Source organism: Tripterygium wilfordii, chromosome 16 (genome assembly GCF_013401445.1).
Source record: "Tripterygium wilfordii isolate XIE 37 chromosome 16, ASM1340144v1, whole genome shotgun sequence".
NCBI lineage: Eukaryota > Viridiplantae > Streptophyta > Magnoliopsida > Celastrales > Celastraceae > Tripterygium > Tripterygium wilfordii.
This window is the reverse complement of record NC_052247.1, coordinates 4,162,159-4,177,188: the sequence shown is the minus strand read 5'-3', so window position 1 is coordinate 4,177,188 and position 15,030 is coordinate 4,162,159. Positions and strand designations below refer to the sequence as shown.

General features: G+C 38.2%; 3 protein-coding genes across 4 annotated transcripts; 2 read left to right on the top strand and 1 right to left on the bottom strand.

Annotated features, from left to right (window-relative positions):
- The first annotated feature begins 90 nt into the window (after window positions 1-90).
- LOC119980979 (probable UDP-arabinopyranose mutase 2) lies at window positions 91-3,154 on the top strand. The gene is made up of 4 exons (XM_038823898.1): window positions 91-680; window positions 1,987-2,237; window positions 2,318-2,486; window positions 2,612-3,154. Exons 1-4 carry the CDS (start codon window positions 336-338, stop codon window positions 2,942-2,944), a joined length of 1,098 nt encoding a protein of 365 aa, XP_038679826.1. The 5' UTR covers window positions 91-335; the 3' UTR covers window positions 2,945-3,154.
- A 184-nt stretch (window positions 3,155-3,338) lies between these two features.
- Window positions 3,339-6,753, bottom strand: LOC119980980 (ADP,ATP carrier protein ER-ANT1). 2 transcript variants are annotated; one of them, XM_038823899.1, is made up of 4 exons: window positions 6,641-6,753; window positions 5,068-5,376; window positions 4,169-4,540; window positions 3,339-3,825 (listed from the first exon to the last, which is right to left on the bottom strand). In XM_038823899.1, exons 2-4 carry the CDS (start codon window positions 5,329-5,331, stop codon window positions 3,541-3,543), a joined length of 921 nt encoding a protein of 306 aa, XP_038679827.1. In that variant the 5' UTR covers window positions 5,332-5,376; window positions 6,641-6,753; the 3' UTR covers window positions 3,339-3,540. The 2 variants fall into 2 exon arrangements, with proteins under 2 accessions (XP_038679827.1, XP_038679828.1); XM_038823900.1 differs by having other exon boundaries at window positions 5,068-5,367; window positions 6,643-6,728.
- Window positions 6,754-8,771: 2,018 nt separating this feature from the next.
- LOC119981433 (hexosyltransferase GAUT11-like) lies at window positions 8,772-13,179 on the top strand. The gene is made up of 2 exons (XM_038824545.1): window positions 8,772-9,320; window positions 11,365-13,179. The coding sequence occupies exons 1-2, from the start codon at window positions 9,165-9,167 to the stop codon at window positions 12,817-12,819; spliced, it is 1,611 nt and encodes a 536-aa protein (XP_038680473.1). The 5' UTR covers window positions 8,772-9,164; the 3' UTR covers window positions 12,820-13,179.
- Window positions 13,180-15,030: the final 1,851 nt, after the last annotated feature.

Here is a 15,030-nt window from a genome sequence, read left to right as displayed (position 1 = left end):
GCGTCATGGACTTTTCAAATTTCAGTCAACGTAAAAAGCCAGGATAGATTGGAATTTAAAGGACGCCGCGCGATGTCTGTCTGTCTGTCTGTCATGATTCTCTCTCACACGTAAAGGCAGGTGATACGAAAGAAGTCTTCACCAATCACCACGGTTGCCTGGTTGGCCGACTTGTCCCCTTCGGTGACTCGAAGCTCAACTCCGTCAACAACTCTAAATACATAAACGAACAGACACAACTTCTGAATCTCAGCAACTCTGCAAATCTCTCTAAATCCGATCTCTTTTTGTTTCGCACTCTTTTGTACGAGTGAGAAACAAGGGGAGCAGCAACAATGGCACAATCCTCCACCATCACCGTACCCGGAAAAGTAACCCCAGTTCCGTTGTTGAAAGATGAGCTTGACATCGTGATTCCGACGATTCGGAATCTGGACTTCTTGGAGATGTGGAGGCCCTTCTTTCAGCCTTACCATCTGATAATCGTGCAGGACGGAGACCCGTCGAGGACGATCAATGTCCCTGAAGGGTTCGACTACGAACTCTACAATCGAAACGATATCAATAGGATTTTGGGTCCCAAGGCTTCTTGCATTTCCTTCAAGGACTCTGCTTGCCGATGCTTTGGTTACATGGTCTCGAAGAAGAAGTACATCTACACCATTGACGATGACTGCTTTGTATGTTCATTCTTTTTCTCCTTGCTCCGATCCGGTTTTCTTAGTATTTTAGTTGTGGGTTTTTGATTCTGGAGGATAAAGTTTGGATCTTGCTGGATTAGATTTGTGGAGATTTTTTTTTTGGCTTTGCATTTGATTTTGCTTACAAATTCGAAAGTCTATGTTTTTGCTTGCTTTATATTTGATTTCTTAGTCGTGAATATGAAGTTCTGGTGCTGAAAACAGTTTGGATCTGGATGTGATAGGATTGTAAGATTTGGGATGGGATATTAACTTTTGCTCTAAAAGTTTGAGATCTGGATATGTACGTGGGTTTTTGGTTTAGGTTGCATATAAATGGATCTTTGTGCTGATTTGGGTTCTGTAGTTTTGGCATTTCGTTTGTGTTTATTGTGTTATATGCTTTTGGGTGGGAAACTTTGGAATTTGATTTGGTTTGGTGGTACTTCACTTTCATGATTGCGTGGATCTTATTTTGTCATCTGCCTGTACATTCATTCCTTTACTGGGTCTCTCTTTTTCTAATCCTTTATTTGGTTATTCACTAGCTATCTTTAGTCATCATTTTCTTAATGGAAACACTATCCGATGATCTGATCTTTGTTATTTTTATTGCCATCGGTATTCTTGTCTCTTGGCTATATTGAATTAACAAGCAAACGGTTGGATCTTTGTCGGCATTGTATTTTCCCAATCCATTAATTCTGAAATTTTATAGTACTAAGAGTGGAGATCTGTTATCAGTTTTAGCAATATCAACTTTCTAGTAGTAGACTTTTAATCTCAGAATTTTTTATGGTGATGGAGAACCCACCCAAGAGTCGACCCACGCCAGGATAATTACCTGTATGGTAAACTCCGGAGACAGCAGGGTTCTTGTTGTTTACATGCGGTACTTGTATATATACACATATACACTTGCTTTGGAGTTTTTCACATGGCACCCTGATTTTCTTGTGGTTTAAGGGTTTTTGGTTTGTAATTTCTGACATAAAATTGTTTGTTGTACTGTTTTCATAAAGACGACTTAGTTGCTTTCGGTTGATGAGAAAAACCATCCGGATTTTGAAGTGTTGCTACTGGGTTAATGATGTTTCAACCACTTTGTATCTCTTCCTATTCAATCATCTTCCACATCTTTGATGAAGTTGGTTCCACTTATGTCTTAAGTCCTTGAATTTGTTAAGGTCTCCTTGTTACCTAAACAAAGTCGATGTTTGCTGTTGTTCGTTGCTTTGTGCTTACAGATCGTAGTGTTTTTAATTTGAAGCGATACCTGAATTTGAGCATCTTTATCAAATTGCAGGTTGCTAAGGATCCATCTGGCAAGGATATTAATGCACTTGAGCAGCACATAAAGAACCTCTTGTGTCCATCTACTCCATTTTTTTTCAACACCCTATATGACCCATACCGGGAAGGCGCAGATTTTGTTCGTGGATATCCCTTCAGTCTCCGTGAGGGTGCCCCAACAGCTGTCTCACATGGACTGTGGCTCAACATTCCCGATTATGATGCCCCCACCCAGCTTGTGAAGCCTCGTGAGAGAAACACTAGGTAAGATAAAGAAAATTCATTACGCACTTGGCTATTTGGTGTCTCGTTAATGGTGCTAATTCTATGCCTTTCTTTGTCAGGTATGTGGACGCTGTTTTGACAATACCAAAGGGAACCTTTTTCCCTATGTGTGGTATGAATTTGGCATTCAACCGTGAATTGATCGGCCCTGCTATGTACTTTGGCCTCATGGGTGATGGTCAGCCAATTGGTCGCTATGACGATATGTGGGCTGGCTGGTGCATGAAGGTATACACCATCCCTTACCGTTTCCATATATTTCTTGTTTGCTTTCTTCTATTTATCTTGGCAATATGAAGCCAACTTTCAAGTATCCGTTTATCGAACAATCAGCTTTACCCTTAAATCTATAGGTAATTTGTGACCACATGGGGCTCGGAGTTAAGACCGGATTGCCCTACATTTGGCACAGCAAGGCAAGCAATCCATTTGTGAACCTCAAGAAGGAATACAAAGGAATCTACTGGCAAGAAGAGCTGATCCCGTTTTTCCAATCAGTCGTACTTCCACAGGAATGCACCAGCATTCAGCAATGCTACATTGAGCTCTCCAAGCAAGTGAAGGCTAAGCTTGGAAAGGTTGATGATTACTTCAACAAACTTGCTGATTCCATGGTCACATGGATTGAAGCATGGGATGAGCTGAACCCATCCGCTCAAGCCGACAATGGTACTGCTGCAAAATAGGCTCTTGTTTAACAATCATCTCATTTTGGTAGTCGCCGGCTTGTACCTTGACCTGCCATTTCTATGAGCTTTCTTTGCGAGATTAGCGTATTTATTTCCAGTTTTCAAGGATATGCAGTTTTAGTTGTTTTGTTATCTTATAAGTCCACAACCAATAAGAAATTATGGGTTTATGTGTTGAAATAGTTTTGATTATTAGTTATTTAATCATCGATGATTGAGTTACTAGATTTTTGGGAAATCATCGACAATGTTTGATTGGTGTATGGGCCAAAATCCGTCCTTAACACAAAGTCATATTCAACAAAGGTCCACGCGAACCTCAGTCATCCTTCAATATCTTACTAAAAACAAAAATTTAGGCCTTCAACTTGTGAAACTACATCAGCTCCTGTACCCCAAAGATCAAATTGTGAATGGATTGATCAATAACAGTCATTCAGCTGTACAGAGAAATGTATGGAGATATGTACATACATTTCCTTGCCTTTTCAAGAATTTCATTTACACCATCTTTCAAATATTTATTCTGAAATTCTTGTATAAATCAATTTCATGGAAACATCAGAATAAAATTCCTCTGTCTTTTCACTTGATTATGTTTTGAGGCGTCTACGTGCAATTAGATGCAGTTGGTCATACCCAGCAAGTACTCCGGCGCCTGCCACACCAACAAGCATATTCGCTGGGACTCCTCTAAATAGTGCCCTGAAACCTTCACGGTGAATGATCTCACAAAATGCATGACTGGAACTGCGATACTTAGTTGGCTGTCCAGACGTCAGCATCATTCTTCGTCGCACAGTATCAAATGGGTATGCACAGATCCCAGAGACAGTAGTGATGCTCCAACCCAAGAAGAAGCTAGCAAGGAAATTACCCTGAAAGGAAAACAAGTTGTTCCTCCATGACTATGAAAGCACACAAGAATGTAGGACTTCAACAATCTACAACAGTTGAATGAACATGACCAGTTAAGTGATAAAATGGTTCAGAAGAAAACATTCTTAAAAAAAAAAACAACCTTTTCAAATAAAGAGCTCAGGACTAGATATTAAAATGGATTTGGATGGAAGTTTCCATGAGAACTTGAGATGTGATCTACAAAATAAATCTCAGCTTTGTGGTTTCTATGAGTATCATTTCCTTAGTAAGTTTACTTTCTCTTTAGATTCACTGAAACTCAGGTGCATAGTTCAAGAACAAAAGGAGAGAAGAACTTACCTCCAAAGGTCCAACCAATATCACAGGCTTCATGCTGTCGTAAAGTCCAAAGTACATGCCCCTGTACAGAGTAATGCCTATGATTGAAGCCCCAAATCCACGATATAGACCTACTATTCCATCACTTGCCAAGGATTTACTGTATACATCTATTAACCCTTTAAACCGGCGCTGCCCATTAACAGGGCACTCCCTTGCATCAGTGCCTAGTCGTGTACGTGCATAATCCAGATGATACAGAAACAATGAAGTAGTTGCTCCAGCGGCACTCCCTGATGCCACATTCCCAGCAAACCACTTCACGTAACCATCTTTCTCTCTCGAGCGACCAAAAAGGCTTTTGAAGTAACCTTTAAAGGCAAAATTGAAAGCCTACGGACAATCGGACATCTGTTCAGTAACAAAGTTAGGTGGGACCATCATCATATGAAACTTGGAGGAACAATAAGCATAATAGTTGGAACATATAAAGTTCAAATTATCAAATAATAGTGTTGAAAATATATACAATTTTCTCATAACAAAGTACAGCCATCAACACAAGAATAATCAAACATCCTCGTGCATAAGGACAGTCAACAATACATAATTATTAAAATGTATACTCGACAAGCATAATTTTAGGTTGCAACATCAAGTCCTTGAGTTATTAGATCAGTAAGTAAGAAGCAGAAAAACAAAGAGCACTATATGGAGAATAATCCAAATTACTTTTACTTTTACTTTTTTTTTTTTAATTTCATAAGTAACCTTCATCAACTAGTACTATTCAGAAGTGCATATATACATACGAATGAAAAAATCCTAGTATATAACCCATGATCAAGCCAATCAGAACAAAAATAAAACAGTTTTTAGTGTCAAAATTTAAAGGCATAATGAAAGAAGTGAGGAAGTACCTGAGTAGGGAAATACCGTATGATATTGGCCTGGTTACCTCTCCAAAAAGATAGCAGACCTTCCTCACTCAAGACCCTTCTAAAGCAATCACCAACACCCATATAAGGTTTTTTGAGTTGTCCTCTCTTTATAAGTTCTCCTTGATTCTGCAATAAGAGCTTCACTCTCTCAATCGGTGCTGCTGCACTCTTTGAGATTATTGCTGCAGCCCCTCCCATTACAAAATCTGCAGAGAATTTTTCAGACTTTCGAGCCTTTTCCATCGGTGTCCTCTTTTTTGCCCACTCTCTTTACAGCCCGGCAAAACACTGATTACAAATGAATGAATCATAATTGAGCTTTCACCAAAATGAAAAAGGGAAAATGCTGGCACAAGAAGGATAAAATCTATGATATGATGATCCCACAAGACAAACTATGTAAATAGGGAAGCATCACATGGCAATTCATAAAAATCCAGAAATAACAACGTACAGTCCACTAGAAGGATCTGATTTGAAGGATCCATATGTATGCTTCAAAAAGCACTTGGATTGTAAAGGTGAGAACTTCTTAAGAGCCGAACACACTCCAGCAATGCTACTTAATTCTTCTTTTACAGCAATCACTCTTTGGAATATCAATGCTCATCCCCAAAAATACAACAGTCTATATTAAAAAAAATCATTCTAGTTCTACAAAAACATGATAACTATATAATTCAACACGATTCCAAAAGGATATATGTGCATCCACTTTGTCAGAAGATTTAGATTGACGAAGTCATTTGAAAATGTTTCTTTGTTACAACTGCCAGGATAAAGTTATTCGTTATGACCATGACCAATCACCTCAACTAAAATCTAGTCATGTCCTTGACTTGTGGGTTGTCATCACCTCAAAGTTTAATTGACAGTTTGGCCTCAACCCAGTCCTCCTCTGCCTGACTTGGTGATGTAAGAACTGTACAAATCTTCTGAGAAACAATAAAAGATAAACAACTACCGTGCACAAGACTCCGATAGTGGCGAGGTCGAGGACACGTAGGATGTACACAGGTTTACCCCCATATAATCATTACCAAAAACTTTCCTTCATGCCAATCAAACATAAACCACCCATTTACAACCACCTTAACATTAATCATGACAACAAACAATTAGAGTACTCCCAATGCAAATCGAAGTCTTTGTCAATTCCACCGCCCTTTTCAAATTCAAATTATAGAATCCCCAGTTATCAATGAACCATAACCCTTGTTTATGCAATCTCTCTTGCCCCGTACATGTCAATTACGATAACCCACAAGTCTCCATACATTGCTAAAGAAAACATCTATGAAGCTAACGAAGTTAAGCCACGTTATGCAAGATCGCTGGAGTTTCTGGGCAACGAAAGGGACACAAAGATTTAAATTTTTAATCAAAGAAAAGCCAAACCAGTTTAAATTTGAGCTCCCTCATTAACAACACAAAGTTACATCGACCAAAGATATGCCCAAATTATATATTAATACAAAAAAAAAAAAACGCAAAGGAGTTTCAGAGATGGGAATGGACCTGTAGATTTAGAGAGATAGGGGAGGGTGAATACCTTAAGGAGCGGCAAATTTCGGATGTCTGCGTTTATGTGGAATAGAGAAAGAGAGCTGCAGATTGCTTCGATTTTCTTTTTTCTTTTCTTTTTTTTCCTTTTGTTGGCAATTTGAGAGGCGGATGTTATTTAACAAAAACAAAAAATTAAAAATTTTGTGGCAAAAAGATATTTTTCGTCCCTCAATTATGAGGTGAGTTTAATTTTTATCCTTAAACTTTTTTTTTCTCTCATTTGCGTCCCTAAACTATTGAAAAGTATCATGTTCATCTTTTTAAGAGAGATTGAGGTTGGGAAAAACCTAATTTGACGAATAATATGATGCCACGTAAGATTTTTCAATGGTCGGATTTAATCGAGGGATAAACATGGTACTTTCCCATAGTTGAAGGACGAAAAAGGGAAAAAAGAGAGTTAAGGGACGAAAATGAAACCCGACCAATAGTTGAGGGATGAAAAATACTCTTTTGCCAAAATTTTGTACAATAATGATACTCAAATAAATTATATTCTACAAAATTGATAAAGTTTAAAACAATATTTATAAGGAGGTGTGTGGGCCTAGTATGCCCTTGCGTGGGTTTGATAGTATGTCCTTACGTGGACTTGATTTGTACCTCCTGTGTGAGGCCTGTTGACACCTATACTTTCATACGCTTGAATATTTCATAAAGGACAAAATGTCATAAACATTTGTTTATTAACATAAATACCCTCATATTCTCATCTTCTCCATTTGACACACAAATTAAAGCTTCCTCCTCCGGTGACTATTCTGACCAGCCAATGAGTGAAAATGGTATGCCTAGGTCTAGATTACACTCTTATTGTAGTGACTTGTGGCGGCGAGATCGGGCAATTTTCTTCACAGGTTATTTAAGTTTCAAGGTCAAATTATGGTGGAATCAGCAACTGATGGCTGCGAATAATGGTTGGGGGTTAGTCGTGGTTCTCCGATGCTTCTATTTGGTGGATTGGCGGCATTGATCGGTGGACGGACAACAGTAGTCCACCATGCTTATGAATATGCATCATATGTTATATGTTTCATTTGGTAATGTCATCACAATGAAGGTTGAAACACAAAAATTCAGTTTAAACAGATATAATATCATCATATCCAAAAACAGATATAATATCAACAGATCTGAAATAAATAACATATAATCAGATATAAAAACCAGAACGATTTTCACTCATTTTACCATATCGAGTTCCAAATACGACGTGCCTTGGTCCCGTGAGTTGATTGGTGGTGGTGATGGTCGCCGGTGTTGGTTGAATTGGTCGGATCAGACTATTTTTAAATGGTGGTACGTGATTTCACCAAGTTTTTCGATGACTCAAGTGATCATCGAGGATCGGTGATGATTGAGCTTTGGTCGGGTTGCCATAAAGCTTCATTTTGGTGTTTCATTCTCCAGAAACGATAGTTGGACGACAATCTACCCCTATAGTGGTGCAAGAAAGAAGAAGGACGAACAAGAAGGAATGACGTTTTAGTAAGTTTGTAACTTTCATCCTTATTTTTAAAGTTTTTTTGACTTCTATTTATTGTAACACAATTTTCACATTTTGTCCTTAGATGTAAAAAAATCCTTTGCAAAATATTTATAAAAAAACCTTTTAGTAAAAAAATAAAGTAAATTGAACTCGTTTTTTAAAGGAAAATCTGATATTTGTATTTAATTCAAAATACACAATTAAAAAATGTAGAAAACTAAGCATCTTGTTAACAAGTGTCCTAAGGACAATTATTAAGAATTTTTTCACACTCCAAATCAATTTTGTCATTAATCTAAAATTGAAGCATACACAAATTCAAATGAAACACAAAATAAGCAAATGGGATAACAATGAGCAGATTGCCTTAACCTTTTCTGCTCCGTTCTCTTGCCAAAACATGTTTTTTTGGTCAGACTGAAAGTGTAAATCCATTGCATAATCATAAAACTTTAGGACAGGAAAAAACAGGGGTGTTCCATTACACCTTCATCCCCTGTTTTTAAGATCCTATACCCATTTACTGGAGAGATGCATTTTATTTAATATTTGCAATTCACACCAAAATAAATTCTGATAAATTTGAAGCCTAATTCAGATAAATTTCCCATTAAGACAAAAACTCACATTTAAGGTAATTGAAAGATATAAAAATGGTCATTACAACCAATAGAACTCATCACATGCTGTCATGTGCAGTTTGCAGACACTCTCCTTCATTGTTTCCCTCTAACAAGCTTGATAAAGGTTCTTCCTTTCAAAACCGTAGCAATCTTTACTCTCTCACCCACTCCCGTATTTGATATCTCACGTTCTTCATTCCTTATTCTTCAATCTCTCGATTGTCAATTTCTGCTGCGTGGTGTATTGGGTGGTGGCGGCAGGGGTTCCGATGAGGATGATTAGTTGATGTGGAGCGGGATTATGGGTTGCCATGTTTTGGCGGATTTATGATCGAATTTTGAATGATGGGTAGCAGTCGGATCTTGATTTTGTGATAAAGAGTGGAGAGGGTCTCCGAATGATGCGGAGGCGGCCGGCAGATTTCCGGCGTCAGGTTCGAAGGAGGTTTTCGCATTGGATCTGGGTTCTTCTAGGTCTATTCTTGATTGCGGGCTTGTTCTTGTTTGTAGTTCAACATAATCATCATGAGGATCCAATTGATCAGCACGTCCCGGTAAGAAATTGGAGAACCTTCCCTGTTCTTGCTTATTTAACTGCTATGAGTTTGATTTTGATCCACCTATTATGATCTCCAAGCTTGAGCAATGGCTATATCTGACAACTTGTTTTTAACTGGATCGTTTTTGGAATCATCCTCCTTTATTTCTGGAATCATCATCTTTAACTGGATCGTTTAGAGCTTTCAATTTTGTTGAGGTCCAAGTTCATGATTAGTTCTATGCTTGAACCTCGATGTTGGCATTTAATGTGTGAACCTTTTTTTTTTTGTGTTTTTGTATATAGATATATAAACAATTATAAATAAATGATGAACCAAAATGCACTTTGTAGAAATAAATCAAATGTGTGATTAGAGTGCAAGACTGTGGGGAGTAAGGAGTCCCACATGAGTTTGGTTGTCTGCTTAGTGCCTGAGTCTAAGTTGGTGGTTACACTTATAGGGAGCTTAAATTGTGACCGGTACATTTGGGATTTGTATGAATTGTAGACGGATATGTCCATATTTCATGGCAAATTGGAATGTAGTTTGGGCTTGTATGAAGTAACCCAAGCTTTGAACATCTTTATTATCCATGTCATCACTACTCCGTCCAATTTAGAACGGAACCTTGGCCAAAGAAACAAACTCTTGTTGATAGAACCAAGGATAGGTACATTAACCTTGGTGCTCTTGCAATAAAATTTATTTTGCATTCAGAAACAAAAGGATAGTTACATTTATTAAATCGTCATGTTCACAAAAGGAAACCTACTTCATATCTCATCGTAATTTGCTATATGTAACTTCATACCGTTCATCGGTTTGGGTGTGTGTTTGCTTGCACCAAATGGAAGTATAAGTGCTCAATAGAAAAGAAGTATATCATTGACGGCAGTTGGTAGAATAAGACAATGCAAGACTAGCCATCATATAATTACATTGACTCAGAAACCATAAAGAAGCTCATGGACTACCTAATTCCATCTAGTCTGAAATCACTATAGTAAACTTAAACATTTTAAGACTGGTCAATACAAATAGAAAGACTATCAGAGCTTAGCTAAGTCGATGGCACATGTAGATCATAAAAATAAATTCTTTGATCTGTTGTCTGTTTTCTCGTTATGCTTGTTATTAGCATCCATAATTTTCCTTTTCCTCGTTTACTTCTTCTTTTCTTTTTTCTTTTTTTGTCTTTTGGTGTATGTTCTTTGAGATGGATGACCACTGTGTTAATTCTATTTGCTAAAATTGAGAGGAAAGCCTTTCTGTAACTTCTAGAAATATGCTTTAACCTAAAATATAATTTTCGACTTTCTAACATCATCTTTGACCAATACGACATAAGTTCCTTTTTTCTTCTTCGAAAGCCCTTTTGTTTCGTCGTCAGAATAATGTACTTAACTATTTCTCTTCCCCTCTATTGCTACTTTACTATAATTCCAAGCCTTAAGTGCCTCATCTTTTCCAGCAATCACCCAGGATGTGACCATTATTTATAAAGCTACTGGCTTAAGCTTACTCATTTGTGAGGGAGAATGAGGTAGCTTACCATTGCATCCTTCTTTTTGCCCGAGAAACTTCTACTGGCCTTACTAGTTCCTCCCTTTGAACAGGACAAGTGTTCTCAATTTATCATTGGTACTCATTCCAATTAGTTTGTAACACTGTAACAGTAGTTAATGCAAATTTACCTCCTAATTAGTTTCATGGCGCCTTAAAATATTCATTCAGAATTTTTGGATTGAGAGAGAAGTCCAATATCTTGGGTGGCCTGTCGAGATACAATGGACCATGCTGTTGGAGACTTGGAATCAAAAGTCTAATTTGCTTTTCTTCCACTCAATTTCTTGGGATATGAAAAATAGTTCTTAATATATGTACTCATTTGATAGTGGTTAGTGCTGTGATAGTACATTTTTTTGAGCTATACTTTTTTCCATATTGACTTCCTCCCCTTTAACCCCCACCCATTTTTTGAATTATTGCAAATATTTTATATGGTCTCTTTTAGAATAGCCCAATGAAGGCTTACCTAGAAACCTCCCTTTGGCAGGAGAAATATGTAAACAGGGCCCAGCCAGTCCATCAGCATTTGAATTTCACTGAAGAAGTATCAAGTGCTACCTCATTTTCACGGCAATTGGCAGAGCAAATGACACTTGCCAAGGCTTATGTTATTATTTCCAAGGAGCACAATAATCTTCATCTTGCATGGCAGCTGAGCTCAAAGATAAGAAGTTGCCAGCTTTTGCTTTCAAAAGCAGCCATGAGAAGGGAGCCCATCAGCCTGGAAGAAGCAGAGCCGATAATTAGGAGCCTATCATCTCTAATACTCAAGGCACAGGATGCCCATTTTGACATTGCAACGACAATAATGACAATGAAATCTCATATTCAAGCCCTTGAAGAGCGTGCAAATGCAGCAACAGTTCAGAGCACATTGTTTGGACAATTGGCGTCAGAAGCTCTACCCAAGAGCCTCCATTGCCTAAACGTCAAGCTCACCACCGATTGGCTTAGAAGTCTTCCCCTTCAAGTACTTGCGGATGAGAAAAGGAACTCTCCCAGACTCGTAGATAACAATCTCTACCACTTCTGCATATTCTCAGAAAATGTGTTGGCTGCCTCTGTAGTTGTCAACTCCACTATCTCTAATACTGACCATCCAAAACAGCTAGTTTTTCACATTGTGACAAATGGCGTCAGCTACGGTGCTATGCAAGCTTGGTTCCTTAGTAATGACTTCAAAGGGTCCACTATAGACGTGCAGAATATAGAAGAATTCACCTGGTTGAATGCTTCTTATGCTCCCATTGTGAAACAGCTCCTTGATCCAGATTCAAGGGCTTACTATTTTGGTGGTAACGATTATATGGGTGTTGAGCCGAAGCTGCGAAACCCTAAGTACTTGTCTTTGTTGAACCACATCCGCTTCTACATTCCTGAGATCTATCCACAGCTGGAGAAGGTGGTATTTCTTGATGATGATGTTGTTGTTCAGAAGGATTTAACCCCACTATTTTCTTTGGATTTGCATGGAAATGTGAATGGAGCGGTGGAAACTTGTCTTGAAGCATTTCATCGTTATTACAAGTATCTCAATTTCTCAAACCCAATCATCAGCTCAAAGTTTGATCCGCAGGCATGCGGATGGGCATTTGGCATGAACGTTTTTGATTTGATTGCTTGGAGAACGGCCAACGTAACTACACGATATCATCACTGGCAGGAACAGAATGCTGACAGAACACTGTGGAAGCTAGGTACGCTTCCCCCTGGTCTTTTAGCCTTCTATGGACTTACAGAGCCGCTAGATAGAAGATGGCATGTCTTAGGATTGGGCTATGACACGAACATTGATAACCGTCTGATCGAGAGTGCAGCAGTAATTCATTTCAACGGGAACATGAAGCCATGGCTAAAACTGGCCATTGGCAGATACAAGCCTCTATGGGAAAGGTACATAAATCAGAGCCACCCATATCACCAATATTGCATTATAAGTTGAAATCTGCTACTTCTTGATTACCAGTAGGTTATGCGATCTTCGACTTTTTATTACCTCTGCTGGTGATGGTCACATTCGATGTCAGAAGTAGAAAATTTTGGCTTTTGAGGAGCTTTTCTTTTTCATTTTTCATCATCAAAGTGCCTAAAAAGAAAAGGAAACAACTTTTATACAATAGGGAATTCTATATATGTTGTAGCCTCTAGGTGAATTGTGGGGATTCATTTTTGGGTGATGAGGGTTTTCTCTTTCCCTTTTCTGCAAAAGCTGTAGAATTATCTGTTCTTTTACAACTTCTTGTTATAATTTTTTAAGCTCTTTAACTTATAGCAATGGAAACCCGACATTTCTTATTACTATTGTTTTCGCCCTCTGATTCCGCGTTTTGCTTACCGTTAGTAGTTAGTCTGAAAGTATTTGCTTGGGTTGTCGTTCTTGAGAATACTCTCAGGTACCCTCGCCGGATATGGCTGTAGAAAAACAGCACAGGCAGTTGGTGAGTACCAGATATGGGCAGAACGGGGAAAAAAGATGGATATTCGTTCAATACCACACCATTGAAAGCTCTCCCTTTCTCTCTATACAATTCACTTTCTCGCTCTAAGTCCACCATCGTAACGCCACACACACCGTGGGAACATCGCCTTTAGCGTGGAGGTGACCCCGGCACACCCTTGTCTACGCTCTACGGTCACACCCATGGCACTCCCTCGACCACGCTCTCTACAGAGGCGCTGCGAAATACTCTACGTCACGCTCCCTAGAGAGGCTTTTCCTAGAGCACTCTACATGACGCTCTTTACAAAGACGTTCTCCATAGCACTCTACGCAATGCTCTCTACAAAGGTGCTCCCGAAGCACTTTACGTCGCACTCTCTGGAGTATTCTACAAAGGCGTTTTCGGGATATAGGACCCCCCGGAGCAGTCTACATGACGCCCTCTATAGAGGTGCTCCTCGGAGCAATCTATACGACGCTCTCCCGAACACTATGTCGTGCCCCCCACAGAGGCACTTCTCATAGCACTCTACGCCGCGCCCACTACAATATTCATGGTGAACTTTTCCACTCGTTGTCTCTTTAATTTTTTGCATGTTCACGTTACTGACTTGAACATGGGACGTTCATTGGCTGACACTTTGGTGTCAAGAACTTTTTGACTACCATCTTTTATTTTCTATTTCTACCTTAAATATAATAATCTCATTTTTTTATCCTATATTTAGCAGTATTAAGAACATATATTTATTCAATTATATTAACTAAATCTAAACTCAAACCATAATATATAAATTTTTTAACACCATTAGTGGTATTAGCTTTTTATCAAAATTGGGTCCAAACTCATTTCCATCCATGTGATAAACAACTTTCCTTGTCTCAGTTTCTTCAAAACAATTTTGAACGGTTGCTTTTGCTTTCACTTTCCAGGCAGTTTTGACTTTTTGTCACAACGGGCTGTCCATTGCTTGCCTTTGACAAGTGATGGCTCAGCGTCAACCATGATAAGTAAGTCAAACCAAATCATGCCATTAAGAACAGACGTAAGGCCTTTGAGAACACAAAAAGATAAGGCCCAAAGAAATGGGCCGGAATATCACTATCTGAAAAAGACCAAAGGCCCACTAGAAAGGACCATAAACACACCATGTGCGTCTAATCCGATCCGAATCGTGGTTATTCAATTTTCCGATTAACGGTTTTGGATTCAGTTATTAATTTAGATCTTTTTGGATTCGGTTTCAGATTTAACCGGAAAAAAACAACCAAATAAGATTTTATGTTTTATAGTTTTAGTTATTAAAATAATTTAAGGCCCAAAACTTAAAGTTTAGGCCCAAATAACTAAGGTTTAGGCCCCAATTTTCCATTATGTTAGGTTTAAGTCCAAATACTTGAGGTTCTCTCTTCATATTTAGAGACATCTGACTACTTCCCAAATTTGCTCAACAATAATATTGAGAATGATAGGCTTTTATATAAGTTCTTTGGTCCATTTACTTTATTTTTATTTAAATTATTTTTTAATTAATCAAAATGTTTATTTTGTTCATTATAACATATTTGAACATGGTCCAAGTTGCAAAACCGAAAACCAATCCAATCCGAAAAAAAGGTTTTTTCGGTTTGATTAACATACATATATTTTTCGATTACAGATTGTAAAATATCATAATTAATCGATTCGAATATTTCGATTTCGATTAAAAA